The following is a 17,462-nucleotide window of genomic DNA, read 5'->3' as shown; positions in this document are numbered from 1 at the left end:
CTCGTTTGGTTAACTGTCTTAGTTTCTATTGGTTGGGAAACCGTGTCCGAGGCGGCCGTCGAGGCGACCGTGGGGCGGTCACGTGCATTTTGACGACATCAGTAGTAGCACGTGACCCAGACCTTGTGAGGGACGCTGTTTTTTGGGGGGCTGTTTTTTCTGTTATTCCTGGGAAAGGATTCGAGGCTCTCTGTGTCAGTTTGTACTACGCTGTCCTGTTTTACCAGGTTTTAGCTCCATTTATCTGTCGCATTTGCTCTATTTTTTTTGGTCCAAAGTTCGACTCTTCCTTTCTTTGACTCTTCATTAGACCCTTTTTTTTATATTCTACAAGTAGCCTAATTTATTTATTTTTGCTCCACTATTGCTCCGTTTTTGCTCCGTTTTTGCTCTATATGTTGCCCATTGTTGCCGCTTGTTGCTCAGCGTTTGACCCTTCGTTTGCTCCATTTTGGCCCCGGTTTATACATGTTTTTACTCCCTGCTTCAAGCATTAGTGGAGGCAAAAGTTGACACCAATCTGAGTTGTATAATCCCGGTTACTAAGCAGAATGGCACGGTGAGTCAGCGCAGAGCCACGTGACCGGTGAAAAAATGCAGCTGCGGCGGCACCCTCGGCACCCGGCACGTGACTTCTCCTAAATCTACCAACTCATACTTTTAATTAACTGTATAAGTATGTACATACCTACTGTACATGCTCCTGTACATGCCCAATTGGTGGTGTATACCTCTGACAGGTCTGATTATCTAGTCCCCGTATAGGGTCCTCACGTGACCACCAATCACCACGCATTGCAATCACTTGCAAGGCTCCAAGTACTTGTACCGGTACTTTTCTACCGGTCCAGAACTCTGAGGACCAGATCCGACACACTCGGCTACCGTCATTCTTTGCATATTCTGGAAGTACGTCTTGGGATAAAAGTTTTCTTTTTTTTTTGGAGATATCTGAGAACAGGGTAAATACTGTACCGATTTGGAGAGGGCACTAAACTGCCCGAAAATAGTCTTGATATAAGATATCTCAGCTCCAGAAGGGTTATTCGACCATGACGAACAAATCGTCTCATACTAACCGGACCGTATTGTTACGTTAATATGCTCAAAACCACCCTTTAAACCCTCCCTTCCAGTCCATGTAATATCAACAGAGTTTGTTATCAAGACTGCCCAATTTGTTAGCACTTTTATATCTTCTTCTCACACTCCTCCTCAACTCCTTCAATTTTGCTCGCATCAAAAAGATCTAAATAGAGATCAATTCCGCCAGCAAAATCCATCCCTATCATACAAATTACCTTGTATAATATCCAAAATAAGTCGCAATTCCCCCCATCCGAAGTATTCACAGTTGGTTGTCCCCCCACGTAACCAACAGTAGATACTCCAAACCACTCCAACTCTGTCAATATCACCCCAATCTGAAAGTCCTCAGCTGTAAATGAAGAATCACGCACCAAAGATCAATTTCTCTCCTAAAAACTAATCGCTATTCCGTTCGGATCATCCTAAAAAATGCATATTTATATCCAGACTCTAGACTCGTTGCCACAACATTGAAATAACTCCTTCAATTTTTGCTGGTCCGAAGAAATCGAAACAGGAACCAATTCAGCTAACATAAACCAACAATTTCCTGGACAAAAATGACCCAAAAACAACAGGTATCCTCGAAACGTAACATTTCAACCTCTGCGTCCAACTACACCAATGTTTCTGAAACAGATTCTGAAACAGCCCCACTGAGACAAATCTGAAATGAAACCTGAAATGAATACGAATACGAATACGAATACAAATACGAGCACTCGTGTTCGTACATGCAACCCCACTACTGCTACGCTCGTCCGCGCTCGTGCGCTCATCTCAGTCTATATGCCATTGCTATATCTAATTACTTATCGTGGTTACCACTTTTACGTTCGCTCGCTCATGGGCAAGTTAAACTCCGAGAGGAGTGGAAGCCTCAGTAGAAGGTCCGGTGCCAAAAGGCTTGACATTCTTGGGCCGCTTTCCAAGCAGAGCCAAAGGAACAATACCCGACACGTGCATGTCGGGGCCGTAAATCTCCATGGGCAGATTCAGCTCGTCGCCAGCCGACTTGATCAACCGCAGACCCTCCTGCCAGTTGGGACCGCCTCGTCGCACGTAAATCTTCACCTTGTGGTTGTGCAGAGAAGACTGGTAGTCCCGGAAGGCCCGGATGATGCCCTTGAAGGTGGATCCAACCTGGGTGAAGTTGGCGATTCCTCCGCCAATGAACAGTACCTTGCCCTCGGGGTGAGCGTCGCCCCGGGTCATGAGATCCAGTACGGTTTTGGCGTACTCGTAGGTCTGGGTCTCGTTGGGAGCGCCAGAGTACTCGCCGTAGTTGGCGAGCTCGTCAGCAAAGCCGGCAGACGCAATGGCGTCGGCGTAGACGACGGAGGCTCCTCCACCAGCCACAAGGGTCCAGATTCGGCCCTTGGCATTGAGAACAGTCAGCTTCAGAGAAGCTCCGGTCTTGGAATCGAGCTCCGCAATGTACGCCTCCTCCTTGGACAGCTCTCGACCGAAAGGAGCGGGGAAGACCATGGCGGGGCCGGCGTCGATGGACACCTTGGTGGAGCCGGCGTCAATGGTGACGACCTGGCCCAGAGCGGCGGGGGACCGCGCAGCAGCCCACTTGGGGCCGCACTCAAACTCTGCGGTCTGGTCGAGCTTGCCGGCAAGATCCAGGTAGTGGACCTCGACGCCCTGGGCGGTGGGGATCACGACCAGGGGGTTGATCTCCAGATACGTAAACTGCAGATCGACGTAGACGGCGTAGAGCCGGTTGATGAAGTCGAGCAGGGTCTGGTGCTGGTCCTCGGGCACGTGTGCCAGCAGCTCCTTGGTGAGCGTGGCGTTGGAGGGGTACTCGTTCTCAATGTCAACGGGGATGAGGATCTTGGCGGCCTTGGCGTCCACGTCGCCGACGTCGACTCCTCCCTCGTGGTAGAAGAGGATCCAGTCGCCCTCTCGCACGGAGTGGATGTTGATGTAGTACTCGTGCTTCTGGTCGTGGGGCACAAAGGGCTCGACCAGGAACGTTCGCAGCACTCCGTCAATGCCCTCCACGTTGATGGGCTTGGCGGCCCGCTCGGCGATCCAGGGCTTGCACTCCTCCCACGACTTGTTGAGTACCAGCAGGCCGGCCTTGCCTCGTCGCTTGATGAGCTGGTCGGGCTTGGCCACAAACTTGGCGCCGGACTCCAGCAGCCAGGGGTAGGTCTTTTCAGCGGCGGCGAAGATCTGCTCGGGGGCCACGCCGTCCTCGAACGTCAGAGACGCCAGCTTGGGTGTGCCCATTTCAAACGTGTTGATGGGCTGCTGCTCGGCCCACACGGGCGCCTTGGACAGAAAGTGTGCGAGCAGGGCCTTGCCGTCGGCCTCGTGAATGGATTTCGCTGACATGATTGATCTGGTGAGTGTCGGATTCGGTGTGTGTGTGTGTGTGTGTGTGATCGACGCTGTTTCTGTGTCGGTCGAGGGGGGTGTCGCTCCGTAGGTGTCGCTCTGTTTGTGTCACGTAGAAAGAAGAGTGAGTCGTGCCTGATTAAGTTGTAGCAGACGGAGGCTAAATGTTGGGTTGGGTGGTGTGTGTGTGTGGTGGTGGTGGGACAATTATATCCTGTTTGGAGAGCGGTTTTGTGTCCCTAACTTTATTTGGTAAAGATGGATTTGTGACATTGGTTTCGAGTCTATATATGTCTCTGTTGGTCCGCCTCCCCAACTATTTTGGAGCTCCCAAAAGACCCTTTTTCCTTCTTGTTGATACTCCCCCTCACTTTGACCCAATCCTGGTGGCCTCGGTGAGGGGTACAACATGCATGGCGAACGGGCGTGGTGGCGTGCTGAGTTTGTTGGAAAAGTCAATTTCGCTTGTCGCCTGCCAAACCGCTAACCACGTCAATTTGGTTGAGGGTTGGGTTAACTGTTGAGAGAGGGGAAGTGAGTTGAGATAACGGTCGCTGGGGAGAAAGTGGCACGGGAGACGCTCGTGGGGGGTGTACACGTGACCACCGATTTATCTCTCCCCCAACTGTCGATTGCCATGACGCCGGCGTCGATTTCATTTCCACAATCGGGGAAATCCGTGCAGAACATCTGGTTGGTGACTGCCTAAGAGCGGCCCAACTGGTCCGAATCGCGGCCGATTGCGTTGAAACTGCTTCGGCGTGCTCAATTGGCCTCGGTTCGAATTGTCGTCATTTTCCCCGATTTTCCCTAATTTCCTCCGATTTTCTGCACCGCTCCAAACCCCCTTTTCGCTATCTCTCGCTAACGTCTTATCCTTCGGGTTCGTCGCAACTCTATTTTTCTCAGCCCCAAATCGCCGCCGTTAAAAAAAAATGTGCGTAAATAGCTTCTGTACTCTCAGCGAGCTGCAGGAGAGGAGGTGCAGGTAAAGTGCGTCTGCAGGAGGTGCAGACGGGTACATTAGGGTGCAGCAATATGCATGGGTCAAAATCGCAACCATCAGGATGGGGACCAAAACGGGGTCAATGGAAGAGATTTCAGAGAGATAAGTTACGGAACAATTTGAAAATGGCATATTGTCTCTCCTGGAGAATTTCCCTTATTTTTTCCGATTTTTTTTCAAATTACAGAAATTTCAATGCCGTCTTCCCGTCTCTTCAACCTGTTCTACACTACTCGTACAGCTCCATTCAGTCAACGCACTATAATAGCAGCCCAACAACAAGGAAGTCGCTCTCCCGGTCCCGTTTGGCACCTGTTAGCTCGCCTTATAACACAGCGGAATTAAACGGTTCTATTTCTGCCCTTTTTCTGGCGAATTCTGTCAGATAGTTCCACGGCCATCCCGACCTATGATCTATGACTCACGAAAAAGTTTGGTTCGGAAAATCATAAATAGCCGACAGTGACAACCGAAGCAACCGACCTATCACGTGATCTACAGTTGCATGAGCAAGCTCGGACGGGGTCACATGAACAAAAAACCGACACTCGTAGTCGGGGTTTATAATTCTTGTGAGAGTACGGTACTTGTACTTTGTACTTTGTACTTGTACTTGTATCGTACATTTGCTCGTGTGATTACTTTTGGCCATACTCCCATCATTCAGTCGGTGTAAGTTGACTAAACATAAGCTCCATCACCTGGGATCACGTGACAGGAAGTCACGTGCGATCGGCAGATCATCCAATCTCTGTTTTTTCTTCTTTGAGCTAGGTTGGACTTTGGTGGCACCGATATCGGCGTCGGCGGATTGACATAGCACGAGAAACAGTCCCGAGAAACAGTCCAGTGGTTGCACATCATGTGATGTTCTGTATATGACTTATCGTGCACTCCAAATTTACAACCTCTGCAGTTCCTGTACGAGCAGTAGACTATGAGGAGATGTGTAAATAGCAATTTTTGGCCACCTCATGTTGTAGATACCGAGGCTGTGAGCTGTCGTTAATACTTTTTTTCCCTCCTTTTTTTTAAAAAAAAGGAAATCCAACGAAATGATCTATTAAATGGTCGGATTTTGACTGAGGATCATGAACCCGCACGATTGGTGATCAAAACATATCAGAGGACGAAAAACACGGCAGCGTCCTCCCCCCCAAGTCCCCAGAACCAAGTATACCAACCAATCTCGCCAGTACCAGTCGCTGATGTCTGTGAAATAGTGGCGAACCAGTATGTCGCAATTGGGCCCTACGAACACACACCCAACAAGATCTCAATCGTCATGCGCACATTGACATCTACTCAGAACCTCTCCAAGCCGGTCGATGGAACTGACCATGCTAATATTTAATGGATTGTGAATGAAGGGTCTGCTCAACTCCGAGACAATCCAAACCACAGAAGCAGGCAGTGTATCAGACGTGGTGAAGGGTTGGCCAGCTTAGTCATGGTGACAAGGTGCTTCTCCACACTGGTGGGACACTCGGACTAAGTGGGAGGTTCAGATCAAGTCTGACGGCGTCACCGCGTTGCTAGAGTGCCAGTCTCCTTGCCAGTTCCTGTGGTTTCAAAGGGAAGTTCGGGCTGCACCCCTCGATTGGAACATGGAGGGAATTTTGAGAGACATCGGGGAAGACCACAAACCGATGAATGCGGGTGAACGGTAGTCTCGACGCGCCGGCTGCACTGCACTGACCATACTCCTGGCGAGACGAGCCAATCACCGGAGAAGTGTCTGCACCATCCAAGTTCACGCATACTCACCTTGTCACACACAAGCATTCGCTTCACCCAAGTTGCCCTCGATCCACATCGAGACATCCTCTGGAGGCCGTGAGGCGGGCGCAAGAGATGCGACAACGGGGAAGGACCAAACTTGCGAGTTCAGGAGACGCCACGGCGAGGATTCATCTGGAACTCACCTGAGTTGGTGCTTCCTACCTAATGCTGGATAGTGTCTGAGGGACCCTCGACTGCCACCACGTGGCCCATGGCTGATTGGCGGTGACGAGTAAGTCTGTGTCCAGACTGCGCCGCGTGAGGAGTATGTCCACGTCCGATCAAACGTGCCATGTGCCACCCAGCTAATGACTCCGCTGCGGATGTATCTTCTGAGCTATTACGTAACATTGAAAAAGCACCTATGGTAGATATCTGTGGTAGTATGGGTATCAGAAGGTATCAAGTACGTGCCATTTGTGTCTGTGCCTTTTGTGTCTGTGCCTTTTGTGCTTGTGTCCATAGTGTAGCGGAAGAAGAAGACTCTTGTATTTTCTCAATATATATCGACTAAACTTAACTAAACTTACTAGAAAATTCAACTAATACCAACCAAATTCAACAATACTTTACACACAACACAATGCCCCTAGATAGCTACCAAAAGGAGCCAGAATTGAACGTACTAAACGGCTATGAAATACCTAAACAAAATAACCACAACTCATCTATCTTACTTTCTCTTCATGCCAACTCTTTCCTCCTAAAATCCACATTCTGAGTTTCGGCCATAAAACCACAACAACTCCATCAATATACATCAGAATCGAACCAGCTCTTCAAAGATACAATGCTCGAGTCGCCAAAAATACCTCTGTGCTTGAATAATTGTATACTGTCCAACAAAAATGCAATCGCAAGCCAACAAATACACTCAATCTAGCCAACGATGATTACTCTTAGAAAACAAACAAGACTTACCGAAAACAAGTTTGCACGGAATGAAAAGGCCCGTGTCACGTGACATCGGCATTCGTCACATGACTCCAGTCTTCATCACGTGACACCAGTTTCAGTCGGTATCTTTCCCGCTCCAATTAGCGTCTGTGGTTCTACAGAGTGTAGTTTGTACGTTAGACCATGATTTCAAAGTCACGAGCCAAATGGACCCAGTCACGTGTCAGATGGTCCTACTTGTAGTATCATGACCAATACTTCGGGCGGTTCCCTACATCAAAATCACAAACAAAACATTTTCTTATATAACTTGATTCGGCACTTATCCATCTTAGTGGTGGAACAGTCGGATGTTGTTCTCCACGTAGGCGATGCCAAAGCTGTCGGCGGCGGCAAACACAGCCTCGTCCTGAACAGAGCCGCTGGGGGCGGAAATGTAGCTGACTCCGCTTCGGGCAGCCCGGTAGACGTTATCGGGGAAGGGGAAGAAGGCATCGGAGGACAGAGCCACCTTGGTGAGCTTGCCGAGCCACTCCTTTCGCTCCTCGGCCGTCAAAGGCTCGGGAACGGTCTCAAACTTGGCCTCGTACTCCTCCTTCTCGACACCGGACTGGGGAATCTGGCCCGAGACGTAGAGATCGATGGCGTTGGACTTGTCGGGTCGCTTGGTGCCCTTCTTCCACTTGAAGGCCAGCACCTTGGGGTGCTGTCGGAACCACCAGTTGTCGGCCTTATCGCCGGCGAGACGGGTGCAGTGGATTCGGGACTGCTGGCCGGCTCCCAGACCAATCACCATACCGTCCTTGGCGTAGCACACCGAGTTGGACTGGGTGTACTTGAGGGCGATGGTGGCGACGGTGAGGTCGATGATGGCCTGCTCGGGCAGCTCCTTGTTCTTGGAGACGAGCTCCTTGAAGGAGTTGGAGGAGATGACCGCGTCATTTCGCTTCTGCTGCAGCGAAATGCCGTACACCTGTCGGGTCTCCACGGGGCCGGGGGTGAAGTTGGGGTCGATCTGCAGCACGCAGTACTTGCCGCCCTTCTTCTTCTTGAGCAGCTCCAGGGCCTCGGGCTCGTAGCCGGGGGCAATCACTCCGTCAGACACCTCCTTGGAGATGATCTGGGCGGTGGGGAGATCGACAATGTTGGACAGAGCGATAAAGTCGCCAAAGGACGACATTCGGTCGGCGCCTCGAGCTCGGGCGTAGGCGTTGGCAAGAGGAGACAGGTTTTCAATGTCCTCGACAAAGTAAATCTTCTTCTCAATGTCGCTGAGGGGCAGACCCACGGCGGCTCCGGCGGGAGAAACGTGCTTGAAGGAGGCGGCGGCGGGCAGGTTGAGCGAGGCCGACAGCTCCTTGACCAGGGGCCACGAGTTGAGCGCATCCAGCAGGTTGATGTAGCCGGGCGAGCCACACAGGACCTTGAAGGGCAGCTCACCCTGCTGGACGAACGCCTGGGCGGGCTTCTGGTGGGGGTTGGCTCCGTATCGGAGAGGCATCTGGGACAGGTCTTCCGAATACTGCTTTCGGAAAAAGTCAGAGATGGCGGAGTCGTAGTCGGCGGTGTGCTCGAACGCCTTGAGGGCGAGCCGGTTTCGGGTCTCGGCCGAAATGGCGCCGTGGTCGAGCTCGTTGAGAAAGGCGTGGTAGTCTCGGGGGTCGGACAGAATGGTGACTCGCGAGTGGTTCTTAGCTGCGGCTCGCAGCAGAGTCACGCCGCCAATGTCAATCTCCTCCACGGCCTCCTCGATCGTCACGTTGATCTTGGCCACCGTGTCCTGGAAAGGGTACAGGTTGCACACCACAAAGTCCACCTTGTCAATGCCCTGCGCAGACAGGTCTTTTTCGTCCGACTCGATGTTTCGAGCCAGAATTCCACCGTGCACCGCGGGATGCAGCGTCTTGACTCGGCCCGACAGCATCTCGGGGGCGTGGGTGATGGCCGAAACGTCCTCCACGGGGAATCCTGCCTCCCGCACCAGCTTCGCAGTACCGCCGGAGGCGAGAAGCCGCACATTGTTCTTCACCAGGCCCTTGGCCAGGTCCAGCAGACCGGTCTTGTCGTAGACGGAAAGGATGGCGATTTTCTGACGTTCAGACATCGTATGAGTTGGGTTGCAGAGGAAGAGTTTGGATATGGGACAAAGTGACATGGTCGGTGTAATTGAGTTTATTGGGCGGTATCACACATAGGGCCAAAGTTGATGAGTAATTGAGATAGCGGACGGAGAATTGGTACGGAGGATAAGGGGAGTGCGATAAATCTATGGAAATTTTCATTTTTGTGCTACGACCAAAAATGGCCACTTTGGATCCAGATGCGAATTGCCCCCAATAATGACGACACCCAAATAACCTTCACTCCGAGTGAACGGGCAAATGGAGTTTTATTTCCACCAAAATATATGTTAAAAAATGGGCAAAAATATGAATAATATTTTGTGGGATTTATATTATTTTTAAATTTTTCCCGCCTTTCTCCGCACAAAAACGCACCCAATTTCATCCATATTCTCAGTCCCCCCAAACTGCCCCACAATCAAATCATTTTAAGGTTCCCACCCGGGCCACTGCAGCCTGAACGAGGGCTGGAAAAGTGCCAAAAGTCGGGGAATCATGGAGTTATTCGAACAAAACATTTTCCAAGCTGTAGATACCAATCAGATATACATTCTCCAATTTTTCCCATATTTCTGGCCCCCCTAAATCCCCCAGAAAAAGAACCTCCTGAGATGCACCTAACTCAGGACGTAACCGTCGGTTTGAAGAGCCCTAAAAGAGCCGAAAGAGTTGCATTGACAGCATTTTTTTTTTGTATCAGAATACACATACCCGGGACCACACCAACTCTCCGCTCGAACCACCTCAATATCTCGACTATGACTTCTCCTAGCAACACATTACTCCCCGCCATCCCCCAATTAAACTCGGGGCGTTTTCACTGGAGCGATTTTGACCCGCCAGAAGCCTCGAAAGTCGCTCTATACGAGACCCAAATGTGCCCAATTTTTGTCATCCCACTGTCACGCATTTCAGCTGCAATATTCAGCTTCAACATCATCTCTATCATCTATCCCCGATCCACAATGTTCCGTCAAAAATTTTCACATTGAAAATTTTAAACTTTTCACTACTTTCGATCCCGATTTTATGACGTTGTTTAGACGCTCAAAAAGTGGGTCTTGCGAGCTGAAATTGATACAGCAGATAGAGAACTGCCCAAAGAGTTGATTTATCCACTCCTTGCTTGCACATGTCCAAAACCGAGGCCATAACACCACTTTTAAACTCCCGACCGCCCTGAGTCGCTTCGTCCGTCTGTCGCTTCTCTATCGACGCATGGACCGAGTTTGAAGCCGGCATTTGCATGCTGACTCCGGCATTTCCATGCACTCTGCACATCGGTTATCGTCTGCTGGATTGAGTCACCTTTTTTGCGACGATTTTTGCGACAAAAAAAAATTAGGAAAAAACCGACAGGCAAGAAAAAGTTTGCTCGCTGAAATGAGGATAAAACGAACAACTCGTACTCACTCATACCGGTACAGTACTCGTAATAGGACACTACAAACCTCAACCAACAGATGATGAGCCCATTTTCCCCGACTGGCTATCTCTCCACATGACTCCAATCCTGCATGTGGTGGATACCAACACTTGATTGCAGACACGGGGAATAAATACACATGTCGAGTTCACAGGGATTATGAGCCGTTTCTGGCCATTCGCACCCTCCTCTCACTCTTTGCAAAGTTGGCCGTGATCCAAAAGGTCTGAAAACACCTTTTCCCGATAGTCTTTATTCCAATTTTTTTTTCTTTCAAATTTATTTTCCATTTTTTTTCTCACCTTTTCTCATTATTTTTTCTTCCAACTCTTTTTCCAGTTTATTTTCCACTTTTTCTCATTATTTTTTTTCCTACTTTTTTTCCAATTTTTTCTCTCACTTTTTCGCCTTCCCCGAGTCATCTGACGCATCGTCCATGCTCCCCAGAAAAAAAATGCATGGACGACCCAAACAAGAGAGACATGGCAGCCAGTCGTGGGGTTGGTGACTAATATACTCACGTGACTTTCATATACATACATAAAAAAAAACAAACAATACTACAACAGAACACGCTGGATTAATATCACTAATGTCCCAACTAATCCTTGACTTTTAGTTAAGACAGAAAGTAATCATAACTCGCCAAAACTTGGACAAAACTCGCCAAAACTTGGACAAAACTCGCCAAAACTCTCCAAAACTCGCCAAAACTCGCCAAAACTCGCCAAAACTCGCCAAAACTCGCCAAAACTCGCCAAAACTCTCCAAAACTCGCCAAAACTCGCCAAAACTCGCCAAAACACTTGACCAAAAAACTGCTCAATCACATCGACGACCTCCCTCCATTGGGGTACATCTCATCACGTAAAACCCTATTGGGTTACCCTACCGCGGGCTCCCAATATATATACCAGACGGACCCAGTGGTAAAAAGCTAACGCAAAATTCACAGCTGCCATGGCAAAAGCATCTCTACGAGGTTAGCCCTTGCGGCTCGACCCAGGAAATATGTGGATAAGCCATCTTGACACGGTAGACTGGAGAACAAAATTAGCCGATCTTGGGTGCAGCGAGTGTGGAGTAATCTGAAGGGTTCCCTTTGTGGTCCCGTATGGCGCTTGGTGCAATGATCGACGAGACATTCCGAGCAGACGAGCTTATCGAGTCTGCGATCACATCTTGAGCGTAGCGAGAGGTGTGATATTCTATAGATGCCGACTGGTAGTATTGAGTGAACTTCCCAGAGAGCCTAGAGTCTCAGAAATCCTCACTTAGAGACAACTCAGAAAAGTTCTAATTACGTGCTGAGAATATCCGCCCATAGAAATCTGACTGTCTGGGGCGTGGAGAGACCTGGTCAATTCCCAGACGTTCACGGAGTGATTAATGACAGTCTCGGAAAGTCCTGAACAGACCATCTAGAACCCTAGAACATCTAGAACTAGGACACCGAGAAACGCACGTCCCAGACACGGATGGCACACAGCGACAGCTCCTAGAAAGACAAGAGCACGTAACCAACCAATAGCTGGGGCGTCTGAGACAGTTAGTGAGGCTGTTAGTGCGGCGGAGTCGAGCTCACCAACAGTAAATGACCGACCTTACCCTTTACCATGGATCGGAATGATTCAACTCAGTTCGCAGAGCTCGACAACATAACAATTGGCTGACGTTGAACAAGCTGGCAGGGGGGCTCGAAACGGTAGCCGCATCGATGACTTCAACAATGACAATGGTTCAGACAAGACATCCTTGAACGTATCGACACAGGAACATGAACCAATGCCGAGGAAGGTGGATGTAGCCCAGACCATGGACGCGGTAAGCCTGCCATGGTTGTAGAACGTCGGTAATTAGAAAACACGACAACATGCCACTCATCCTCCCCAGGGCTTTACCTCCCACATGCTTTTTCTGATTCCACCTCCGATCCACATCAAGACTTGCATGGACGACCGTATGGATAGCATCGCTGTGTTCTGTGTTTCTGAGGGGGAGGAATGGTGGGAGAGGGAATAGTGGGAGAGGGAAGAGTGGGAGAGGGAAGAGTGGGAGGGGGAAGAGTGGGAGAGCAGAAGACAGGTCTCTGGAGAAACACGCCGGTGGAGAGCAGCAGTCGTAGAATATCATTATCAGATGAACTGCGCCGGAACACAGCCAAAGTGTGGATACTGGCAGAAGGTAGTGATTGACAGTCCGGATGTCCGTGTCGGTCCATGCCAACCGAATAAGCCTAGCTCAGTGATTGGGCCGATGGCTGTTATTGTACACAGATTGTGTCTTCCATCATGTCGATAACTGTGTCGATTGTTGTCGTGTTGTTGTGCCTTCTGATTGTGTCTTCTGTGATGGTCAAGAAGGCAAGTGCCAATACGGACAATCTACAAGTGACACAGCTCGCTTATTCAAGTCGTATGACCCCCGTACAAAGAAAACCTTTTTGACATGTGATGATGACATGACGGTGTGTGCAGGGGAGATAATGCGAGAATAGACATGTCTCCGTGGTGGTTGTCTGAGGGCGGGCACCCCAACGACACCGATCTCGGGCCCATAGAACGGCTTTCCCGCTCCGGTAAATGATGCTGCACGATCCAAAGAGAAAGTCCGATCGCGTCATCCTCTTTGGTCAACGGTTGGTGAGCATCTAAGTCGTGCATATTGATGCATAGAAGCGCATAGACCTGCATAAATACGTGGTAGAGGATATACACGACTTGAGAGCGCTGAGAAGACGAAACGTGGACTCATTGAGCCTTCAAATCTACGCAGAGGATCATATGAATTTCACTGATACCATAAAATCTTTATGGAGCCCCGAAATCCCTCTACTTGAGAATGTCTCTGGTATCGTGGTGGGTGTTTTGGGAAACACATGTCATCCCAATTCCACCAAAAATGGTCCTATAGCTGCTTAAAAACATCCAAACTGCTACAAAAGGCTTCGGCTATGCGCGCCTTGTGACAGATTCGTAGTATTATACACCAATCACGTGATTATCCCCATGGTCCCAGCTCAAAGTTGTGTACAGTAATTATGTACGAGAGACTGGTTTTTTGCAGTCATATGTTACAAGTAAAAATACTCGTAGCAAGCAACGAAACCAATGGCCTCTTAACCACACCAGGATTGTCACCCAACACCGCCAATTTCATGATCTCAAGAGATTAGGGACACAAACAGAATTCTGAAGTATATAATGTCTCCCAATTCTCTCTTTTTTAAGTCTCTTTTATTTATTTTATTTTATTTATTATTATTTGTTTATTTTTAGGCTCTCCCAGTGCAGCTTTTTCAAGGTTTAATTGGGAGTTCAACTGGTTTGTTGATATCTAACAAAGTTTCAAAAGACTGGATTGTTCAACATGGCAGAATGGGACGCATATCGACGTGAAAATTTTCGCCAGAAGCGAATTACGGCAGGTTTAATGATTGTCAATGATAGGGCAGGCTTTCTATAAGTAGCAGACTTACTACTGGTAGTGCTCGCTACGTTCTCACTGCTGCTGCTACAACCTCACTGTTAGGTACAATCAATTTTATACTATTTTTAAAAGCAAACCGCACAGAGCGATCCACTTATCGGTACCGCCAGAGAGACAGAGTGTTCTGGAGCTTCCAGGTGTGTCGTCGACCGGCAGAGGTGTTGTGGTACTTGTGGCCCTTGTTGATACCTCGGTTCTTCTTGCCGGCGGCAGTGAGACCTCGGGACTCTCGGTGCTTGTGCACGGGGTTGCAGATCCAGTTGATTCGAGGATCGTTTCGGATAACAACGTGGGAAGGATCGACCAGGATGACCTCAAAGTACTTGTAGGTGGAGTCCTGGTTGACCCAGTAGGAGTTGAGAACTCGCAGGTTGCCGGCTCGTCGGCCAACTCGCTCCTCGGCAACAGCTCGCAGAGATCGCTGCAGCTTGAGCTGGTTGATACCCTGGTTGGTGGGCTTACCGTAGGTGGCACCCTTCTTGGAGGGTCGCTTTCGGTTTCCTCGTCGGACTCGGACTCGGTAGATGACAAAGCCCTGCTTGGCCTTGTAACCCAGTCGTCGAGCCTTGTCGGGTCGAGAGGGTCGAGAAGCTCGGTGGATACCGGTCTTCTGTCGGTACTCCCAGCATCGGACTCGGAGCAAGAATCGGAGCACGTCCGACTGCTTCTTTCGGTGGATTTCCTCAAGGTACTTGTAGGCGCCCATTGTTGTTGTCTTGGAGAGTTAAGGGTGGGAAGATATTTCACTTGGGAGTGGGAGGTGGGAGTTGGGAGTTGGAATGCCCGATTGGGGTGGCGGTTAGGGTAGATAGGGTTTCAGGAGTTAGGGTTGCACGTGATGTCATTTCTAGTGAACCTAGTCGCACGAGTGGGATTTTGGGATGACCAAAAAATACTCATATTTTTCCTCGCAATTTCCCTAGAATAAAAATAATACTAAATAAGATAATTGAATTTTCAAAGCTTTTTGTCTTGATTTTGTGGACTTAAATATATTGGAAAATGCAAAAAAATTAAGTAAAATCTGGCCTGAAAAGTAACCGTGCGTAAATCGTGATTGAAAGGAATGGTGGAGAAAATGAGGAGTGGATGTTCTTCATCTTCATTTAACAGAGCCCTGCGAGCCTTCCACCTCAAAGGGGTCGACTTGAGCGCAGCTCGGCGGAAAGTTGATAGATGTTTTCAAAAACCGATTCAAAAGAAGCTGAAATATATTTATTATATTGATATGTATATCCCTCGACCAAGAGTCGGCTACTGTGCACTTCTGTATGGTCACTTCAATGGTAGGAAGACACCAAGTGATTCCATCAAGAGTGTGTTTGCTTGATGGAATCACTTGGTTGAAGATGTTAAAGAACACGTGACTTGGGCACGTGGCTTAGCAACTCATGACCCTTCATCACTGATGCTTATTATCCTCCTCATGTTTCAGAGTCCATAAATAGAACTGTGTAAAACTGAGACAAATGCACTTGTCCATCACCAGCAGATCGAGACAGGTTGGAGTGGGAGCAAATCACACCAAATAGACACGATTAGAAGTATCCTGAACATCCAGAGTTGCAAAATGGATTAAAATGAATCAGTGGAATACAAAAAAAGTCTCCGTGTACTTGTCAGATGACGACTTGCCGAGATATGAACATGAACTCATGTTTACACCGCAGTTCACGAAAAATCGAGTAGTCAAACATCATTTGATGACTTCAAACCCTCAATGACTCTTAGCGACTTGCATCTCTGCCCAGACGACTTATTGGTAGAAAGAGTCCATTGAAACCTCATGTGACAACTCCAGAAGCTGCTAGAAATAAAAGATGGCTTCTTGTCAGACCATGGAACCCGTTTCTCATCACTTTCTGGAGTGAGTGGAAAAAAACGCTAGGAATGGCGCCTATAAATGTCATGTGACAGAAAATAGCAGTTAAAACGATATATCACGTGATGAAATGAAGGCGGGACCGGATATCGCTCGTTAAAAGGGTACAGCACTTGGACTGTTCCTTTTTCAGTGCTCTGGCATATGCAATCTAGATGGGTGTTGGATGTTACATACAAGTCTTGTACAACGTAGATAAGAGAGGTGTTGTAGAATGAGAAAGAGGACGAAGCATCTCTGGAGATCACGTGACCAATCAATGACCAAACAATGATCTGTTCAGGTGTGTATTTTAGCCGCTCCAAGTGGTTGTATAACTAGTTTGTAATTGGTCGAAAATTAGTTGAGAATTAGTTGGAAATTCATCAGCTGGAACAATGCCAGAGTTTGATATATGACGAGATAATACATCATATATACTAGTCCCAGATTTGGTTGGGATTCCGGAGTGTCAGAAACTCCAATGAAATGATTCATGCGAGGACAGTATCACTATATCATTCTGAATTTCCTCTCGTTGTCGGTCAATATCTTGCTTGGTCTCCAACATGGCCGACAGCTCTGAGCATCCTGGAGACTATCTGAAACATAGTCGACGGTTTGTACAGCCTCGTCGAGTCATCTGAGGCAACGACCGGGCAGTAAAGGAGGCTATGGGGAATTTGAGGTGACTGAAGGAAGGCTTTAGTCAGTTGGCTATTTCGGGCTGTTCCAGGCTGCTCCACAGAGATCCAAATTGACAAAAAACCTCCAAAAAACCCCGTCAACCTCAATTCAACTCCGTCAACCTGAATGCAACCCCGTCAACCTGAATGCCACCCCGTCAACCTGAATGCAACCCCGTCAACCTGAATGCCACCCCGTCAACCTCCATTCAACGTCTACCACCAACTCCTCAAGACCAACTCTGATTGCTCTCTTCCCCATTATACTTGAGTTATGCATCTTTCAACACTGCCACATTTTTGCGCGATACGGTGCCAAAAGCCCGATTCAGCGGCTGAAACGGCCCTGTTTCACTTTTGGGCTGGTCCACAAACTCGCCGCTCCCGAATGAATCCGCCTTTTGTTTACGTCTTTCCAAGAGAAACAAGTCTGAACCGCCAACATGACCAACAGAGAGTTGTGATCACGCCGTAGAACACGTGACCACCATCAATGCAAACTGTCCCCCCCCACCTACCCATTCACGTGACTTACCCAGTTTAAACAGCAGGCTCTTTTTCTGGACTTATCAACTCGTACTGGTACATACTGTACTGTTTCCTACAGCTCCATTGTCCTGCAGTCTGCAAAACGCAGGAACAAATTGAATGGCGCAATCTTTGCGTTTCTAGACTGTCGAAACCACGTACTGTACAGTATCTTGAGCGTACCTTGCACGAGCAGTTGCACTCGTACTGTATCTTGCACTGT

General features: G+C 48.7%; 5 protein-coding genes across 5 annotated transcripts; 1 reads left to right on the top strand and 4 right to left on the bottom strand.

Annotated features, from left to right (window-relative positions):
• Positions 1 to 1,944: 1,944 nt before the first annotated feature.
• YALI1_D32268g (uncharacterized protein) lies at positions 1,945 to 3,438 on the bottom strand (the record flags this gene model as incomplete). The annotated part of the gene is made up of 1 exon (XM_503231.3): positions 1,945 to 3,438. One exon carries the CDS (start codon positions 3,436 to 3,438, stop codon positions 1,945 to 1,947), a length of 1,494 nt encoding a protein of 497 aa, XP_503231.3.
• A 4,019-nt stretch (positions 3,439 to 7,457) lies between these two features.
• Positions 7,458 to 9,281, bottom strand: YALI1_D32209g (uncharacterized protein; the record flags this gene model as incomplete). Its single annotated transcript, XM_503230.3, has 1 exon — positions 7,458 to 9,281. One exon carries the CDS (start codon positions 9,279 to 9,281, stop codon positions 7,458 to 7,460), a length of 1,824 nt encoding a protein of 607 aa, XP_503230.2.
• A 1,351-nt stretch (positions 9,282 to 10,632) lies between these two features.
• On the top strand, positions 10,633 to 10,905 carry YALI1_D32195g (uncharacterized protein; the record flags this gene model as incomplete). The annotated part of the gene is made up of 2 exons (XM_068282848.1): positions 10,633 to 10,675; positions 10,721 to 10,905. The coding sequence occupies 2 exons, from the start codon at positions 10,633 to 10,635 to the stop codon at positions 10,903 to 10,905; spliced, it is 228 nt and encodes a 75-aa protein (XP_068138949.1).
• Positions 10,906 to 11,624: 719 nt separating this feature from the next.
• YALI1_D32181g (uncharacterized protein) lies at positions 11,625 to 12,096 on the bottom strand (the record flags this gene model as incomplete). The annotated part of the gene is made up of 2 exons (XM_068282847.1): positions 11,625 to 11,914; positions 11,958 to 12,096. 2 exons carry the CDS (start codon positions 12,094 to 12,096, stop codon positions 11,625 to 11,627), a joined length of 429 nt encoding a protein of 142 aa, XP_068138948.1.
• A 2,162-nt stretch (positions 12,097 to 14,258) lies between these two features.
• On the bottom strand, positions 14,259 to 14,870 carry YALI1_D32153g (60S ribosomal protein eL15; the record flags this gene model as incomplete). The annotated part of the gene is made up of 1 exon (XM_503229.3): positions 14,259 to 14,870. The coding sequence occupies one exon, from the start codon at positions 14,868 to 14,870 to the stop codon at positions 14,259 to 14,261; it is 612 nt and encodes a 203-aa protein (XP_503229.1).
• Positions 14,871 to 17,462: the final 2,592 nt, after the last annotated feature.

Source organism: Yarrowia lipolytica, chromosome 1D (assembly GCF_001761485.1).
Source record: "Yarrowia lipolytica chromosome 1D, complete sequence".
In the NCBI taxonomy this organism is placed as follows: Eukaryota; Fungi; Ascomycota; class Dipodascomycetes; order Dipodascales; genus Yarrowia; species Yarrowia lipolytica.
The sequence above is the reverse complement of the archived record's forward strand: the minus strand, read 5'-3'. Positions and strand labels throughout refer to the sequence as shown.